The 14,183-nt window shown below is 35.2% G+C and overlaps 1 protein-coding gene across 1 annotated transcript in view; it reads right to left on the bottom strand.

Moving 5' to 3' along the window:
• The window catches only part of LOC150102034 (uncharacterized), a 148,994-nt gene that overhangs the window by 75,815 nt on the left and 58,996 nt on the right, over positions 1-14,183 (bottom strand). The window contains exon 4 of the mRNA XM_090400925.1: positions 7,422-7,548. Within this exon, the coding sequence (XP_090257051.1) occupies positions 7,422-7,548 (127 nt within the window). The remainder of the gene's footprint in view (positions 1-7,421; positions 7,549-14,183) is intronic.

Raw genomic sequence — 14,183 nt, 5'->3', positions numbered from 1 at the left:
ACTATATTTTGTTAAAGCTCTGATTTTTAGTAATAGCATTACTGTATTCTGTGTGTTAAGAGGAATGTGAGAAGATTGAAGGAACAGTAATTTGTTAATTTTTTTGGGATTGCAACCTTTGGACAGGAAGGAATGGCAAATAAAGGAGAGTTCATCAGTAAGAGAGGCCTGGGTGAAACAGAGGTTGGAGGCTCTGTCGACAAGGGTTTTGGTGGCATCATATTGTTGGGGGGGGGGGGGGGCTGATGGAAAAGTTTATGTACAAATCTACCTGTGTGGGTGGGTTTTCTGTAAACTGAAAAGGGTTGACATTAAGCAGAGGTGCGATTCAAATATCTAGAAAAGGCAAGCTACTGTTATGATATTTTTTATAGTGAACTGAATTCTAGGATGTTGGCTATTCAGGTGGAGTAGGAAAGAGTCTACTATTCTTGAGCCATTGACTAAATAGAGAAAACATCATTAATATATCTTTGCCAAATAGAAGATTTGAGAATGGCAGTATCAAGAGCATGTTTTTCAGAATGCACCATATAGAAATTGGCCAGAGGAGCAAAGGACCCATGGATGTACATTATGTTTATACAAAGTGTCCTTCTAAAAGAAGTAACCAGTATGGATGGATAAATTAAAGAGATCAATAATGTTGGGGAAGAAAACATTTTTCAGTAAATTTAAAGTGTTAGAAAGAGGAATACGAGGGTTTTGAAAAGTCTGGTAAATTTCCAATAGACGGCAACACAATTTGTTCATTCATACTAGTGTTGGCACGTATCATCTTTTTCATGATCCCTGGCAAAATTTTAGCCACCTGCGACGCATAGTTCCGGTTTGGCAAATATTTAAAATGACCGTGTTCACATTTTTCATAAAAATGGGGAAAAAAAGAGTTTTGTGCAGTGATAAAGCACTTTTATTTGAAGAAGTGGATGGCCACACAGATCAAATCTGGGTTAGATGCAGTTCGCGGGGACTCCACCAGCTACTTGCACCAGCATTAAACACTATTTATTTTTGGATAAATGAGTTTAAACATGGTCATAAATGCATCGAAGATGAAGCACGCTCCTACTGAGGTCACTACGAAGGAAATGATTGACAAAATCCATGGTATCGTTATAGAAGACCGCCTAGTTGAAGTGCATGAGATTGTAGGCATTTCAACTGAACAGGTATATGAAAAATTGCAAATGAAAAACCTGTGTGCGCAATGGGTGCCACAATTGTTGACTGTCGATCAAAAATGCATGCGAAAAGACATTTCAACGCAGCGTTTGGCAATGTTTAATCGCAATTTGCAGGATTTTTTGCATTGATTTGTGAATGTAGACGAAACTTGGATCCACCACCACTACACACCTGAGTCCAAGCAACAGTCAAAACAGTGGCCAATGCCAGATGAAAGAGCACTAAAAAAAAGCAAAGACTGTTTCGTCAGTCAGGAAGGTGATGGCCACTGTGTTTTGGGATTCCCAAGGAATTATCATGATGGACTATTTAGAAAAGGGTAAGATAATAACAGGAGTCTATTATGTGTCACTGTTGGACCATTTAAAAGAAGAACTGAAGAAAAAACAGACAAGATTGATGCACAAAAAAGTGCTCTTTCATCAAGATAATGCACCATCTGACACATGGCAAAACTGCACGAATTGAGGTTCAAAATGGTTCCACATTCACCGTATTCTCTGGACTTGGCCCAGTGTGACTTCTTCTTGTTCCCAAACTCAAAAATTTGGCTCGGCTGGAAAAAATTTTCTTAGAACAAGGATATCATCAAGGCTGTCAATGACTATTTTGCACAATATGACAAATCCTACTTTTTAGATGGGATGAAAAAATTGGAAACTCACTGGACCAAATGTATAGACCTTGATGGAGACTATGTTGAGAAATAAAGGCAATTTTTTCCAGAAAAAAAATGTGTTTAACTTATTTTTTTACCAAACTTTTCAAACAACCTTCATATTTGTAAATAAGCAGATAACATCCAAGATCACCATGATATCATTATTGTTTAAAACTAAATTTGGAACTTTTTTGACGAAAGGTTAATGACAGCTTGAAGGTGTCTCAGCAGCTGAGTAAAAGACCTGCAAAAGTCGTTATTTTTTTTTAACATGTTTATCCTTAATCTTCTGAAATTCTTTGCAGGCATATTTATCTAAAAGAATACTGGAGAGAATAATCCAAAGTTCAGGTGTGAAAACAGAAGAGAGATAAGAGAGAAGATTTAAAATTAGTGGACTTTTTTTTAGGTGAGACGAAGTGCAGTCAGTAAGTGTATTTTAAAATTAAGCTAATTGTTTGGCTAATTTAGAGGATGGGGAGTCAAGTAGCATCTACTATGGGACAGAGAGGTTAATTAGGTTTATGAATTTTAAGCAATCTGGATATCTAGGGTAAGAGGGGAGGAACTAAAAAGTTTGATTTTTTTTTTTTACAATTTCAGGAGGACAAGATGCAACATTTATTAGAAGACTTTTTAATGACTTTTTTTTTTTCCTGAGACTGGTGGGATCATAATCTAGCAGGTTATAAGTAATGCAGTCTCTGAACAGCACATTCCTTTTATAATTATAATCACTGGTATTAAGGACAGCAGAATCATTACTCTTATCAGCTCTAGTAATGATTATGTTGTTCTTTGCAGAATTTATGTAGTGCTGCTTGTTCCTAGAAATTTCTCTTAAGTGGCAATGCTTGTGAAAGGATTGTTAGCTACATCAAGTGCAATGCTGTTGGTAATATTAAGAGGCAAGCTACAGATGTCGCATTCTACATGCCACATGATTACTAAAGTAGCAACTTGCCGAGGCATTACTACAAAGTTGTAACCAAGGCTAAAGATACTAATAGCTATGTTATCAAGTCTTTTTGATGAAAGGTTAATGACAGCTTGAAGGTGTCTCTGCAGCTGAGTAAAAGATCTGCAAAGGTTGTTATATTTTTTTAACATGTTTATCCTTAATCTTCTGAAATTCTTTGCAGGCAGATTTATCTAAAAGAATACTGGAGAGAATAATCCGAAGTTCAGGTTTGAAAATAGAAGAGAGATAATGGCTGCATTAATTGCATAACTTAATATAAATTGCAGTGAACCGTTCTTGAAGCGAAGCAAAGTCGGTGCATCTGTAGATACAAAGATGCTTCAGGCAAGTAAAATTTTATTTTAAACTTGCCTAAAGTCAGGGGGGGCAGAACCCCCTTTCGAGTCTTCAAAATTTGAGTCATCAGAATTCAAAACCCAGCCTACCAGTCTGGAACTCAGGGGTTTAGGCACCATAGGCACCGGGGGGGACAGAACCCCACCCCTTTCGAGCATTCAAAATTCAAGTCATCAGAATTCAAGGATAACCGGCCTATCAGTCCAGAACTCGGGGGGGGGGGGGGGGGGGGGGGGGGGGGGGCGCTAGTAACAATATAAAAACACACACCACACAGAGATACATGGAAGAAATTAGATTATTTTAAGCCTAATATCTTATGAGGGGTGCCCACTAAGGATGATGGTTAGTTTTGCAACAATGTCAGGCTCAACATAGCTAACATTATTTGACAAGTGTTGCAGCCTAAAAGAAATCTATCGAGTTCCATGCTGAATATCAATTGAGCAGAGACAACATGATCACTACTAGAGCTGACAAGGGTAACGATACTGTTATCCACAATACAACTCATTATAAACACAAAAATGAACATGGTGTTAAGAGACAACACTAGTTATAAACTGCTAGATTATGATCCCATTAAATCTCAGATAAACATTAAAAGAGGTTTCAAAAAAATGTCAGATGTCCTCCTGAAGTGGTTAAAAAACTCATAGCTCTTAGTACCCCCCCCCCTCAGATCTACAGATTGATTAAAATTCATAACCTAATTACTCTCTCCATCCAATAGTAAATGCTGCTGACAATTCCTCCTTTAAATTAGAGAAAACTAAACTATATATGAAATAAATATTATATACAAATAAAAGACAAAAGCTACTACCTATCACAGATAGTTTCATTTAGCAATTTTTCGAAGTAATACCTCCATACATCAAGGATATCTTTTCTTCGCCTTTCCTGTTGCATTTATCCTTTTTAATTTTACAAAACTCTTTCCTCCATTTCTGAGCTTCTTCAACAACCTCCAGAATATCTTCTCACCTTCTTGATATTTATTTTCTATGTTCTTACCAAAGTGTTCCCATGATTTTTGTTTAGCTAGTTTTACAGTGCTTCACTTCCTTATATTTATCTCTAAGAGCACAAGCTGACTTATTTGTCAGGAACTTTTGATATGCTTTCTTCTTTTCCTTCACTGCCTCTTTAACTTCTTGTGTCCACCATGGAGTTCTGATTTTTCTATCCTTGCAGACAACCTCACCACATGCCTCTCTGGCTGAATCAATCAGGGTTTTCTTCGAGTCTTGCCATCTCCAAGGTTTGGTTCCTGTTCTCAAACTCTTTCATTTTTTCTTCAATAATCTTTGTGTATTTTAGTCTACAGTTCACATCTGAGAGCTGCTCAACTTCTATTCACTATAAAAATTTCCTACATGTTATTCTTTTCAATATGAAATTCAATTTTATCCTGCTCAGGACTAAATAGTAATCACTTCCAATTTCAAATCCTCTGTACACTCTGGTGTCCTGCACCAGGGAGAAAACATCACTATCAACAATAACATAGTCAATGAGACTTTTTTTATTCCTAGCCTCTTCTCTCCATGTGAATTTGTGCACATTTTTATGTTGGAACATGGTGTTAGTAATAACCAGACCATGTCCTGAGGAGATATCCAACAGGTATTTGTTATTATTATTAGCTTTGCTCTTTTCTCCAAATTTTCCCAAAATATTTTTGTATGTCTGACAATCATTTCCTACTCTGCTATTTAGATCCCCAACAAGGACCAACTTTTCCTTTTTCATTGTGTCAGTTATTTCTCTAAATTCAAGAAGATTAGCCATGTATTTAGTATTGAATATTATGGCTACTCCTTCTTTTCCTTGATTGTCATTGCCTGAATATAACATTTTGTATTTATTGCTCAGAAATATCTCACCAGTTTTTGTCTTTTTTGTTTCAGTCATCCCCAATTATGTTGATCTGATACATATCTAATTCCTCAGCTAGCTCCATTTCTTTGCCATTCAGACTTCTTATGTTGATAGTAATGATCTTTAACTCTGGTGATGTCGAGTTGGGGTGTGTTTTCAGATTTCTTCAGCAGCTGACTTTTCGCTGTTTCGCCCTAGTTCCCTGGCGAAAACAAAGGGGGCTTTGTTTAACCAGGTGACGTCCCAGCCAGCATGAAATATTATCATGTTGTACCATCATTTTGTATTTTGGTTTAAGCCAATGAGAATACAATTTAGTTGGTTAAATCCCAAATTGCCAGCCCATCCTCATTCTTTCAGTATCCAAGTAGATACCCAACAGGGTGCACCACGAGAAGGTGAGGATTGGACATTAGGTCAGAATCCCTGGTTGGTTCTCTGCATTCCTTTAAAGGCTATGTGGAGGTCTCCTCTCAGTTTATACAGCTTTGACCCTTAAGCACCCCAAAAAAGTCATCAAAATCCTAAAATGTGGAGAGGTAGCTGAAGTAGATGATATTTGACCAGAAATGCTGAAGTATGGAGGTATAAAAGTCCTACAGTGGGTGCACTGCATAGTTTAGAAGGCCTGGACAGAGGGACGAATTCCAATTGATTGGAGTAGAGCTCTCATAGTACCCAAATATATAAAGAGAAATAATACTTATGTGAGAATTACAGAGGTATTTCCTTATTGAGTGTTCCTGGTAAGATTTATACAAGTATACTTTAGAAACGGTTCAGAAGGATTGTGTAAGAGAAGCTTCGTGAAGAACAAGCTGGATTCAAACCAAATAGAGGCTGTCAAGATCAGATCTTCACTTTACGACAAATAGTTGAGAAAGCATGGGAATATAACAAAGATCTCTATTTAAGTTTTGCAGATCTGGTAAAGGCACATGACAAGGTGCCAAGACAAAAGCTATTCAAAATGCTACAGTTGTATGGTCAATGGGGCATTATATCAAGCAATACTTCATCTTTGAGTTGTAAGTCAGCAGTTAGAATTGAAGGAAGTACAAGAATATGGTTTAATGTTAAATCTGGTGTCAGACAAGGATGTATATTATTCCCTCTGTTATTCATTATCTATATGGATCACATTATGAAGGAAAGTGGTATTAAACCTGATATCAAAATTGGAGATGTTAATGTCAGCTCTTTACTTAATGCAGATGATGCTATAATTCTAAATAAATCCACTAGAAGTCTGCAAGAATTCCCTGACTAAGGGGAATAACTGTTGTAATAGATATGGTATGAAGGTCAGCAATAACAAGTCAAAGACAATGAAAATATGCAGAAGCAACGAAAATATCAACTGCATTGTGAATGGAGAACCTATAGAACAAGTAAAACATAACAGCTACCCAGGCACAATTTTTAGCGAAGATGTTAAGTTAAATATGGAAATAGGCAACAGAAATAACACAACTGATATGGTAGGAAGTCAAGTGAATAAATTTATATGGAATAAGAGAAAAATTAGCGAAAACACTAAATTATTTGTATACAAGACAGTGTTCAAACTAATTTTGAACTGTTAAGTTTATTTTTATTACATCAAATAACAATTTACGTATTTATCATGTTTTCCCCATCACACACACACACACACACACACACACACACACACACCAATTATTGTCTGTCTGGAATGCATTACACTGAAAACTGCTATATTAATGCTTCGCTCAATATAGCTTCAGTTAGTACATAACATTTTTAGTATGTATTAACTGCGCTATTTGAGATACTGTTGTATTATGATAACCAGAATAATTTCTAAATTATGTTATTTTATAAGTAGTACAATGCTATAATATAAAAACTACCCTGCAATCCCAAATATTAAGCCAATGATAACAGTAGTTTACCAAGTAATAGCCAATAAATATCTTTTCTTTCTTTCTTAATCTTTTCCTCCTTTACCTTTATGGTGTGGAGGATTTCTATTCCTTATAACTGAGGATAAGGTGGTTCGCCCTATACCTCCTGGTGTAGGGACAACTATCCTATGTCTGTAGAAGCATTATGTTCTCAAGGCTGATTTGCCTGTTTGTGGAAGGGGAAAAACCCCAGATAAACTGGGGAGAAAAACCCTGCAGTCCATGCCCAAGACCAGCTAATTGTCTGAGAAAGAACCTAAGCTCCTTACATCAGCGACGGGAATCGAACCCAAGACACTCCTTTTCCAGACATTCAGTTGGAAAGCGCATAGCCACTCGGCTAACTGCACAGCCGAATAAATATCCATTATATCCAATTTACAAAAGGTAGGCAGAATTATTAACTACTTTTAAATGAATGCAATCACTTAAAACATCTTACCTTTTTAATAACTGTAACTGGTTTGTTAAGCATGTATTTGTTTTTAGTGCTTCCTTTAATGCACTTCTCAATTTTTTAACTTCCTTTTCCAGTTTCTCTAACTTTTCTTTAACTTCTGAAGGAATTTCTACAAAGAAAAATGATAATAAAAAAAAACGTAAATATCATTTTTGTAATACTTTCCATATCCTTTTACAAATATGAATGTATTAGAAATTAGATTCAAACAAAATGCTTAATTTGTACATTTCACTGTTTATTGTACTTTTATAAATATTACAGAATATTTTACCACTTTCTGAATGCACTTACTTGGAAATTCTGATTAAGACAGAACTTCTCTCAACCCTTTGCTTTTTATTCTGCAAAGAAGAACATATGCTGAAATTAGTTCTTGGCATTTTCATACTGTATGTTATTTCTTTAAATAAGTCCTGCTATTATGATTATTTTCTCACACAAGAAACTGGGCCACATCGCTTGGAAAAACCGATATTCCTTATAGGGTAATGACAGTTATGTCTATCATTCTGACCTACCCAGCAATCTTGGGATAGCAGATTTATCTAGAATTGCTGAGGCCAGAGAATGCTCTTGGAACATATGATACTAATTGGTTTAAAAAACTGGAAAATGTTTATTGCTCTTCTATTTACTCGCACTAAGTTCCCACTACAATTTCAAAGAGCGTTTATCTGTACACTCATCTCTGTACAGAGGATAAAAGAGCAAAGCATATATACACTATTTTGAAATAAAAAGCTGAACAACAGCAGTACTGTTAACTTTTTAAAAGAGAAGTATCCAGAAAAAGTTGGAAACCTATACTGATGCTGCATGAGCAAACCAAAAGGTTATATAAGCAGGATCCTTGATTCATTGATTCAGAAACTGCTCATTTTAATCTCATTTTTGGCCTCCAAAATGTTGCATGATACTCACTAATAATAGAAGTGATTTCACCAATTCTTATTTCTAATACTTTGTTAATGTGTACTTAAATAGTAGAGCCTCAGTCAATATCACAATCTCTGGATGGAAAAACCTGGATATGAATCCCATCTAATAGGCAGGTTAATGCACAGTTTTTACATGTTAAGTCAATCTACATTCTCATGGTAAAGTGGCAGTTTCCACAAAAAGGACTCTGGTTAAGCCAATATGAGTGGCATGCCAAACATACTTAGAGACTCATTCCGAGGGTACATCAGTAAAAATGGTGGTACCGAAGACCAGCAGCCAGATAGTACACTGGCCTGAACCTGTCAGTAATGAGTAAGGAAGACTTCCCAATCAGCTGGTGCATTATCCTGCTACCACATACTCTGCCAGATCATGCCACAACTGCAATCAAAAGAAATCTCCTTCAAAAACTAATCCTAACAAATAAGTCAAACTAAACAAAATATAAGAACATATCAGAATCACTATAAAAAAAAAAAATCACTTTCACATCCACTTTACCAGCATCTGTAGCATCCAACATTAAATGACATCCAGACCAGAATTCCTACTTTTGACAAATCTAAACTGCAGTTACATCCAAATTACATAGTTCATAATTTTTTTTTGCCACAAGGATGGTATCTATGTTTTGCAAGTTCCAACACTGCCTGCAAGAAATGCCTAATTTTGAATTCCCCTGACTCAAGGTTTCCTCACATTATTCAATAATGTTCATCTGCTATCTTTACTGCTCTATGAAAACCCACTCTGACCTCTTCACATTCTAAAGAACTTTGATACTAGTCTTTTCTTCAATTGTACTCAAAAGATTGTGCTCAGAACTAACATTTTCCTCTATCATCTCTACAATCTTCTTCACTTTGCTGGAACACATCTCACCACATGAAAGTCGTGGAATATGTTCTCCCCATCATTCTCTTAGAATGGGTTGAGCCCCCCAGTGTGTGTGTGGGGGGGGCTAACCCAATGGGGCTTATGATGAATTAATGCAGCTAGTTCATCACTCCTCTGCTGCCTCCCCTAAGGGCAGTATACATGGCTGTAATCCATGTGTATTCATGGGGCCGATTTACCTGTTTTGGGGGATGAGAAACTTGAGTTTCCACCCTACCACTGTATGAGACCATGCTAACTCACCTTCCATCGAAAAAGAGTAGATAGAGGTTCCTCATTCACTGATGGGAATCAAACTCTGGTCTTTCTGACCAAAAGGCTTTGTCTATATCGACTGAGAGATGGAGGCTCATGTTCTAGATGGGTTATATCAAGGCCTATTCTAAAAGAGATAAGTCTGCTGTCAAACAAATAACAGAAAGTGGAAGAATGATTATCAAAATCACCTCTATCCTCTCAAAAAATATTGAACAAAGTTACCAAGAATAAAGTTCTCCCTACCTAGAGACCCACCAGTTAATCAGCAACCATGAAAATGAATTACCCCATTCAAGGTTCCAGAACTGACATCTCAACCTACACCACCTGCCAAAGGTCTTGTGCCATGGAAAGGTTCAGAGAAATGAGCTATCGTTCTCAATATTTCAGAGCTTCTGACTGCATCTGGTATTTGCGTAAGGAGAATGAACTTCTTGATCTACTTAGAGATAATACCTGATGCAGCATGGGGAACATGAGTGCTAGATTTAATAATATTGTCTCACTATTGTTCTCATAATCTACATTCCATAATCCCAATATAATCTTTGTAACTCAGAATTCTTTGCACCCTTTCCACAGATTCAGAATTCATCCCCTCCAAACCCTGGAGGGGTTTGGAGATGAATTCTGGTTATATCAAGACCTTGTAAAGATGCAAAATGACTTCCATATCCATACATGTCAATGTTTATTTCACAATTGCAGTTATCCTCTGGGTTGTATTTGCAATTTTTACTATGTGACTTTTGAACTTCAAATTCATATCTACCATAACTCCAAGATCTCTAGCATCATCAGTTTCTTGCAGCATAATCTCACTAATATAATATGCCACTAGATATTACATTATACCAAAGGGCCTTACACTTAAAAATACTGAATTGACAATTATCATTTGCCCACATTTCCAGTCTGTTCAAATCATAATGTAAGGGCTGGATATCAGCAGCATCCCTGATTGCCCTGCCAATCTTTGCATCATCAGCAAAGAGTTGAATATCTCCTGTCTGTCACCTTAAATCTGGAAGATTTACACCCACCATATACCATTTTCTGATACAAATTATTCAACCACCCAATTTATCCAAATTAATGGGTTATATTATAATCCCATATTCTCCAGAAAAGCTTCTTTATGCTAAATTAAAGATTAGGCCATCACTATTGCTATTAAAAGATAATTAAAGTAATTATTCTTAACACATATAGTAGTAGTAGTGTCCATAATTTATGAAAATGAATTTTAATCCAGTAAGACCATCTTGCTTAATGGAAGTCAAAGCAGACTGAAAAAATTCCATGTTTGGTCTCTAACAGGAATCTAGGGTTCTCTCATTCTTAGCTTACTCAGTTTATGTACCATAGACTAACAGCCTTTCATGAGTGGAAATAAATGATGAAGAGCTGCTATCACCTAGAAAATCATGCATGTTGAAGACAGATAAATAAAAAAAATAAAAATAACAAATAAATAAAAAGAATGTTACCACTTACAGCATTCCAAGCCACAACTTCTTTACCTAATGGAACTTCAGCTAGAGGTTGCCGACAACCAGTATTCACCTTAGCTACCTGAATTATAACAAGTTGTATGATCCAGTCTCGCAAAAAGTGATACCTGCACATTACCCTCTTTTTAGTCCTCTCTAACTGACAATTTCCTAGATTTATTCTGTAATATTTGTCTGATGTATCCTTACCACTCTCTGAGTTTGGAAACTCACTCTGATCTTATTAACTTTCTTCTTCTGAAATCTTTTTTTTCCCCCTGAAGCTTTGGATTATGATTTTTTATTTTTATTTTTATTAAAAGAGGTGACATCAGCTCCCTTAGTAATTTTAATATCCAACAGCCTGAATAGACTATTTTTTTTCCAATTTTTTGTGGATTGTTAAACCAATCATTTCGAGTGGTCTGTAGATGTTGGCTCTCTTCTAAAGAACTCAGACAGTAACTGCATAAGTTTAAATATCAACTAATTAGTACTATGCAGGCAAGAATCCCCCCCCCCCCAATTTATAAAAATTTTCTTGTAAATTCAAAGAAACAATCATATGCAGTTAGTAAAAAAAATCAACATTCACATAATAATCATACTTACTAGTTTGTATCACAAATCAGATATTGAATGACTTAAGTAGCTTATGATTTACTGCATTTTAAAATTGGTTTATATAATGGTGAATCACAAGAAGGCTTGTGATGCATCATGGCCAGTGCTTCACCCACTAGTTACTTTTCTTTTCAATACCAACCTCTCACACAACATAAATATAAGTCAACACAAATCTCTACAGAACTGCATTATCATGTGTAACTCAAATTACAAACTCACTCACTGTAACAAACTACAAAAATGTTCCAACCAAAGCCCTATAGACACCATGCTATTCTAAAGAAAATTTGCTATAGCAAACTATTCACCATCTACTCATTCTTCATAGTGAGTCAACTTTTGTGGACAGCATATCTGCTCACCAAAGCCTAATATGGGCACATGTTTGAATGTCTTTAGATGAATTTCAATGCCCTGTGCATGAGTGTCATTCTGATTATTCGAGGCCTGAGTGGCATGAAAAATTTCCAAGTTTTTGAATTTCCAAGGTTGTGACCAGTTTAATCTCAAGAACAGGGTTTCCAGATGTTGTTACACATATGCATATGTAAAAAAAAAAATAATAATAATAAAAACTTAGCTACCCATGGTAACATCAGTTTACAACCTTCTGTGAGCAAGTCATATAAACCTGTCCACAATCTATTCTACAGTAATAAACTGACATCAAACAGAATCACAAGTTGCTCATATGCAGAAACTCATGATCATTGGCCCACAAAGTAAGTTATCTCACCCACTACATTATACACATGTCAGTTAAATAGCTTTGCAAGGCAGCATGAAGAACAGCATTGTTTCTGGCTTCCTGCGGAAAATTTTTATATATCATCCCAACGCATGAGAAGCTGCAAAACCTCTAATACAACAGTGTTGTGTGTGTGCCTGCCCGCCCACTGGAAGAATCCACTGATATACTAACTTAAATGAAAATCATAATCCTCAGGGAAAATGGCTGAAGCTGAACTGTATATGCATGCTAGTCAGCATGATGCTCGTGATTTTACACACTGAAAAAAGTGGAAGAAGTTGTGACCAGTTTAAAAGTGTACGACAATGAAAATAGTTATAGAAAAAACATAATGCAACAGGAGAGAGCATGGACAAAACAGTGACTTGAAGGAGTTATAAGAGATTGTCCTTCTTTTGGACATCAAGCATCTTGAGGGGATCCCAAATGGGAGAACACTATGTTGGGTAGATTTGCATAGTATAAAAATCTCACATAAATGATTTGTTTATGTTAATTTTTTACAGTTTTATATAAGTTTAGTGAAAATTTTATTTAACAAGGAATAAGTTTGGTTATGTGATAAAGTAATCTAAAAATATATACAGTATTTGTGATTTGTGCACATTTAGTAACAAAATTATATGCTTTGTATTACCAGAGATGCCATGTGATTAGTAAACTTGTTTACCATATATTATAATCCTTAGGGAATAACACAGCAATGTTGTGTGTATATTATTTTTTAGGTTTGTGTTACAGTAGTGTTCATATGTCACCAATGCTGTACAATGTGTGAGCACTGTAGCAACAGCAGCCATTTGTCACTTGAGTTTTGCTTTGAATCTCAGTAACTGACATGTGCGTTAGTTGTTTTTAGAAAATCCATCGCTGGGGACAACAGGAACGCTATGAAGTAAAAAGTAGTCAAGTAAGGGGGGAGAGAGTCTGATAAACTACCAAAAGGGATCTAATAAACCTGAGTTAAGTTCACTAATCTCGGGAATATTTTCATATGCATCTGGATATGGAATTCTGAAGTTGATAAGTGAAGTACAGTATAATACATCAAGCTTTTGTATATGAGAATATTTTGTGCTTAATGAAAGGAAAGTGATATATGTTTCAAGGAGGAATATGGAATTTGCAGTAAAAACTCCCTGTATTGGAAATGTATTTGGAACACTGCTCAATTAATATATTCCTATTGAGTAGATTTGCATAAAAAATTAGTATAAAAATTTTGCATAAATGATTTGTTGGTTATGTACATTTTTTACAGTTTCATATATGTTTAGTGAAAATTTTATTTAATGAGGAATAAGTTTGGTTATGTGATAAAGTAATCTAAAAATATATACAGTATTTGTGATTTGTACACATTTAGTAATACAATTATGTGATACTGATTATTCTTTCAAAAAAATTGAAAGACAGATGCATTAAAGAAACTGGAAGATATATGCAAGTATACTGGTCAAGTGAGATCTTCAGCTATTGTATTTAAAGAATTTAAGAGATAAATTGAATGAGTGAATAAAAAAATTAAATAAAGGAATATATATTAAACAGTTTATATATTATACAGCTATTATTACAGTTTATAATATATATTAAAAAGACAAAGATTAACAACAGCAGAAATGAAGTTTATGAGAAAAACTGCAAAGTATACTCTATTTGATCACAAAAGAAACGAAGATATTATGAAAGAATTCATTTAACTACCTAGGACGTATGATCACATATGAAAATGAAAAAGATATAAACGTAAAAATTGCAAAATATTTAAAA

The sequence above is a fragment of the Typopeltis vanoorti genome, chromosome 11 (assembly GCF_054136105.1).
Source record: "Typopeltis vanoorti isolate ZY-2024b chromosome 11, IOZ_Tvanoo_1.0, whole genome shotgun sequence".
Lineage (NCBI taxonomy): Eukaryota > Metazoa > Arthropoda > Arachnida > Uropygi > Thelyphonidae > Typopeltis > Typopeltis vanoorti.
This window is presented reverse-complemented; position numbering and strand designations above follow the sequence as displayed.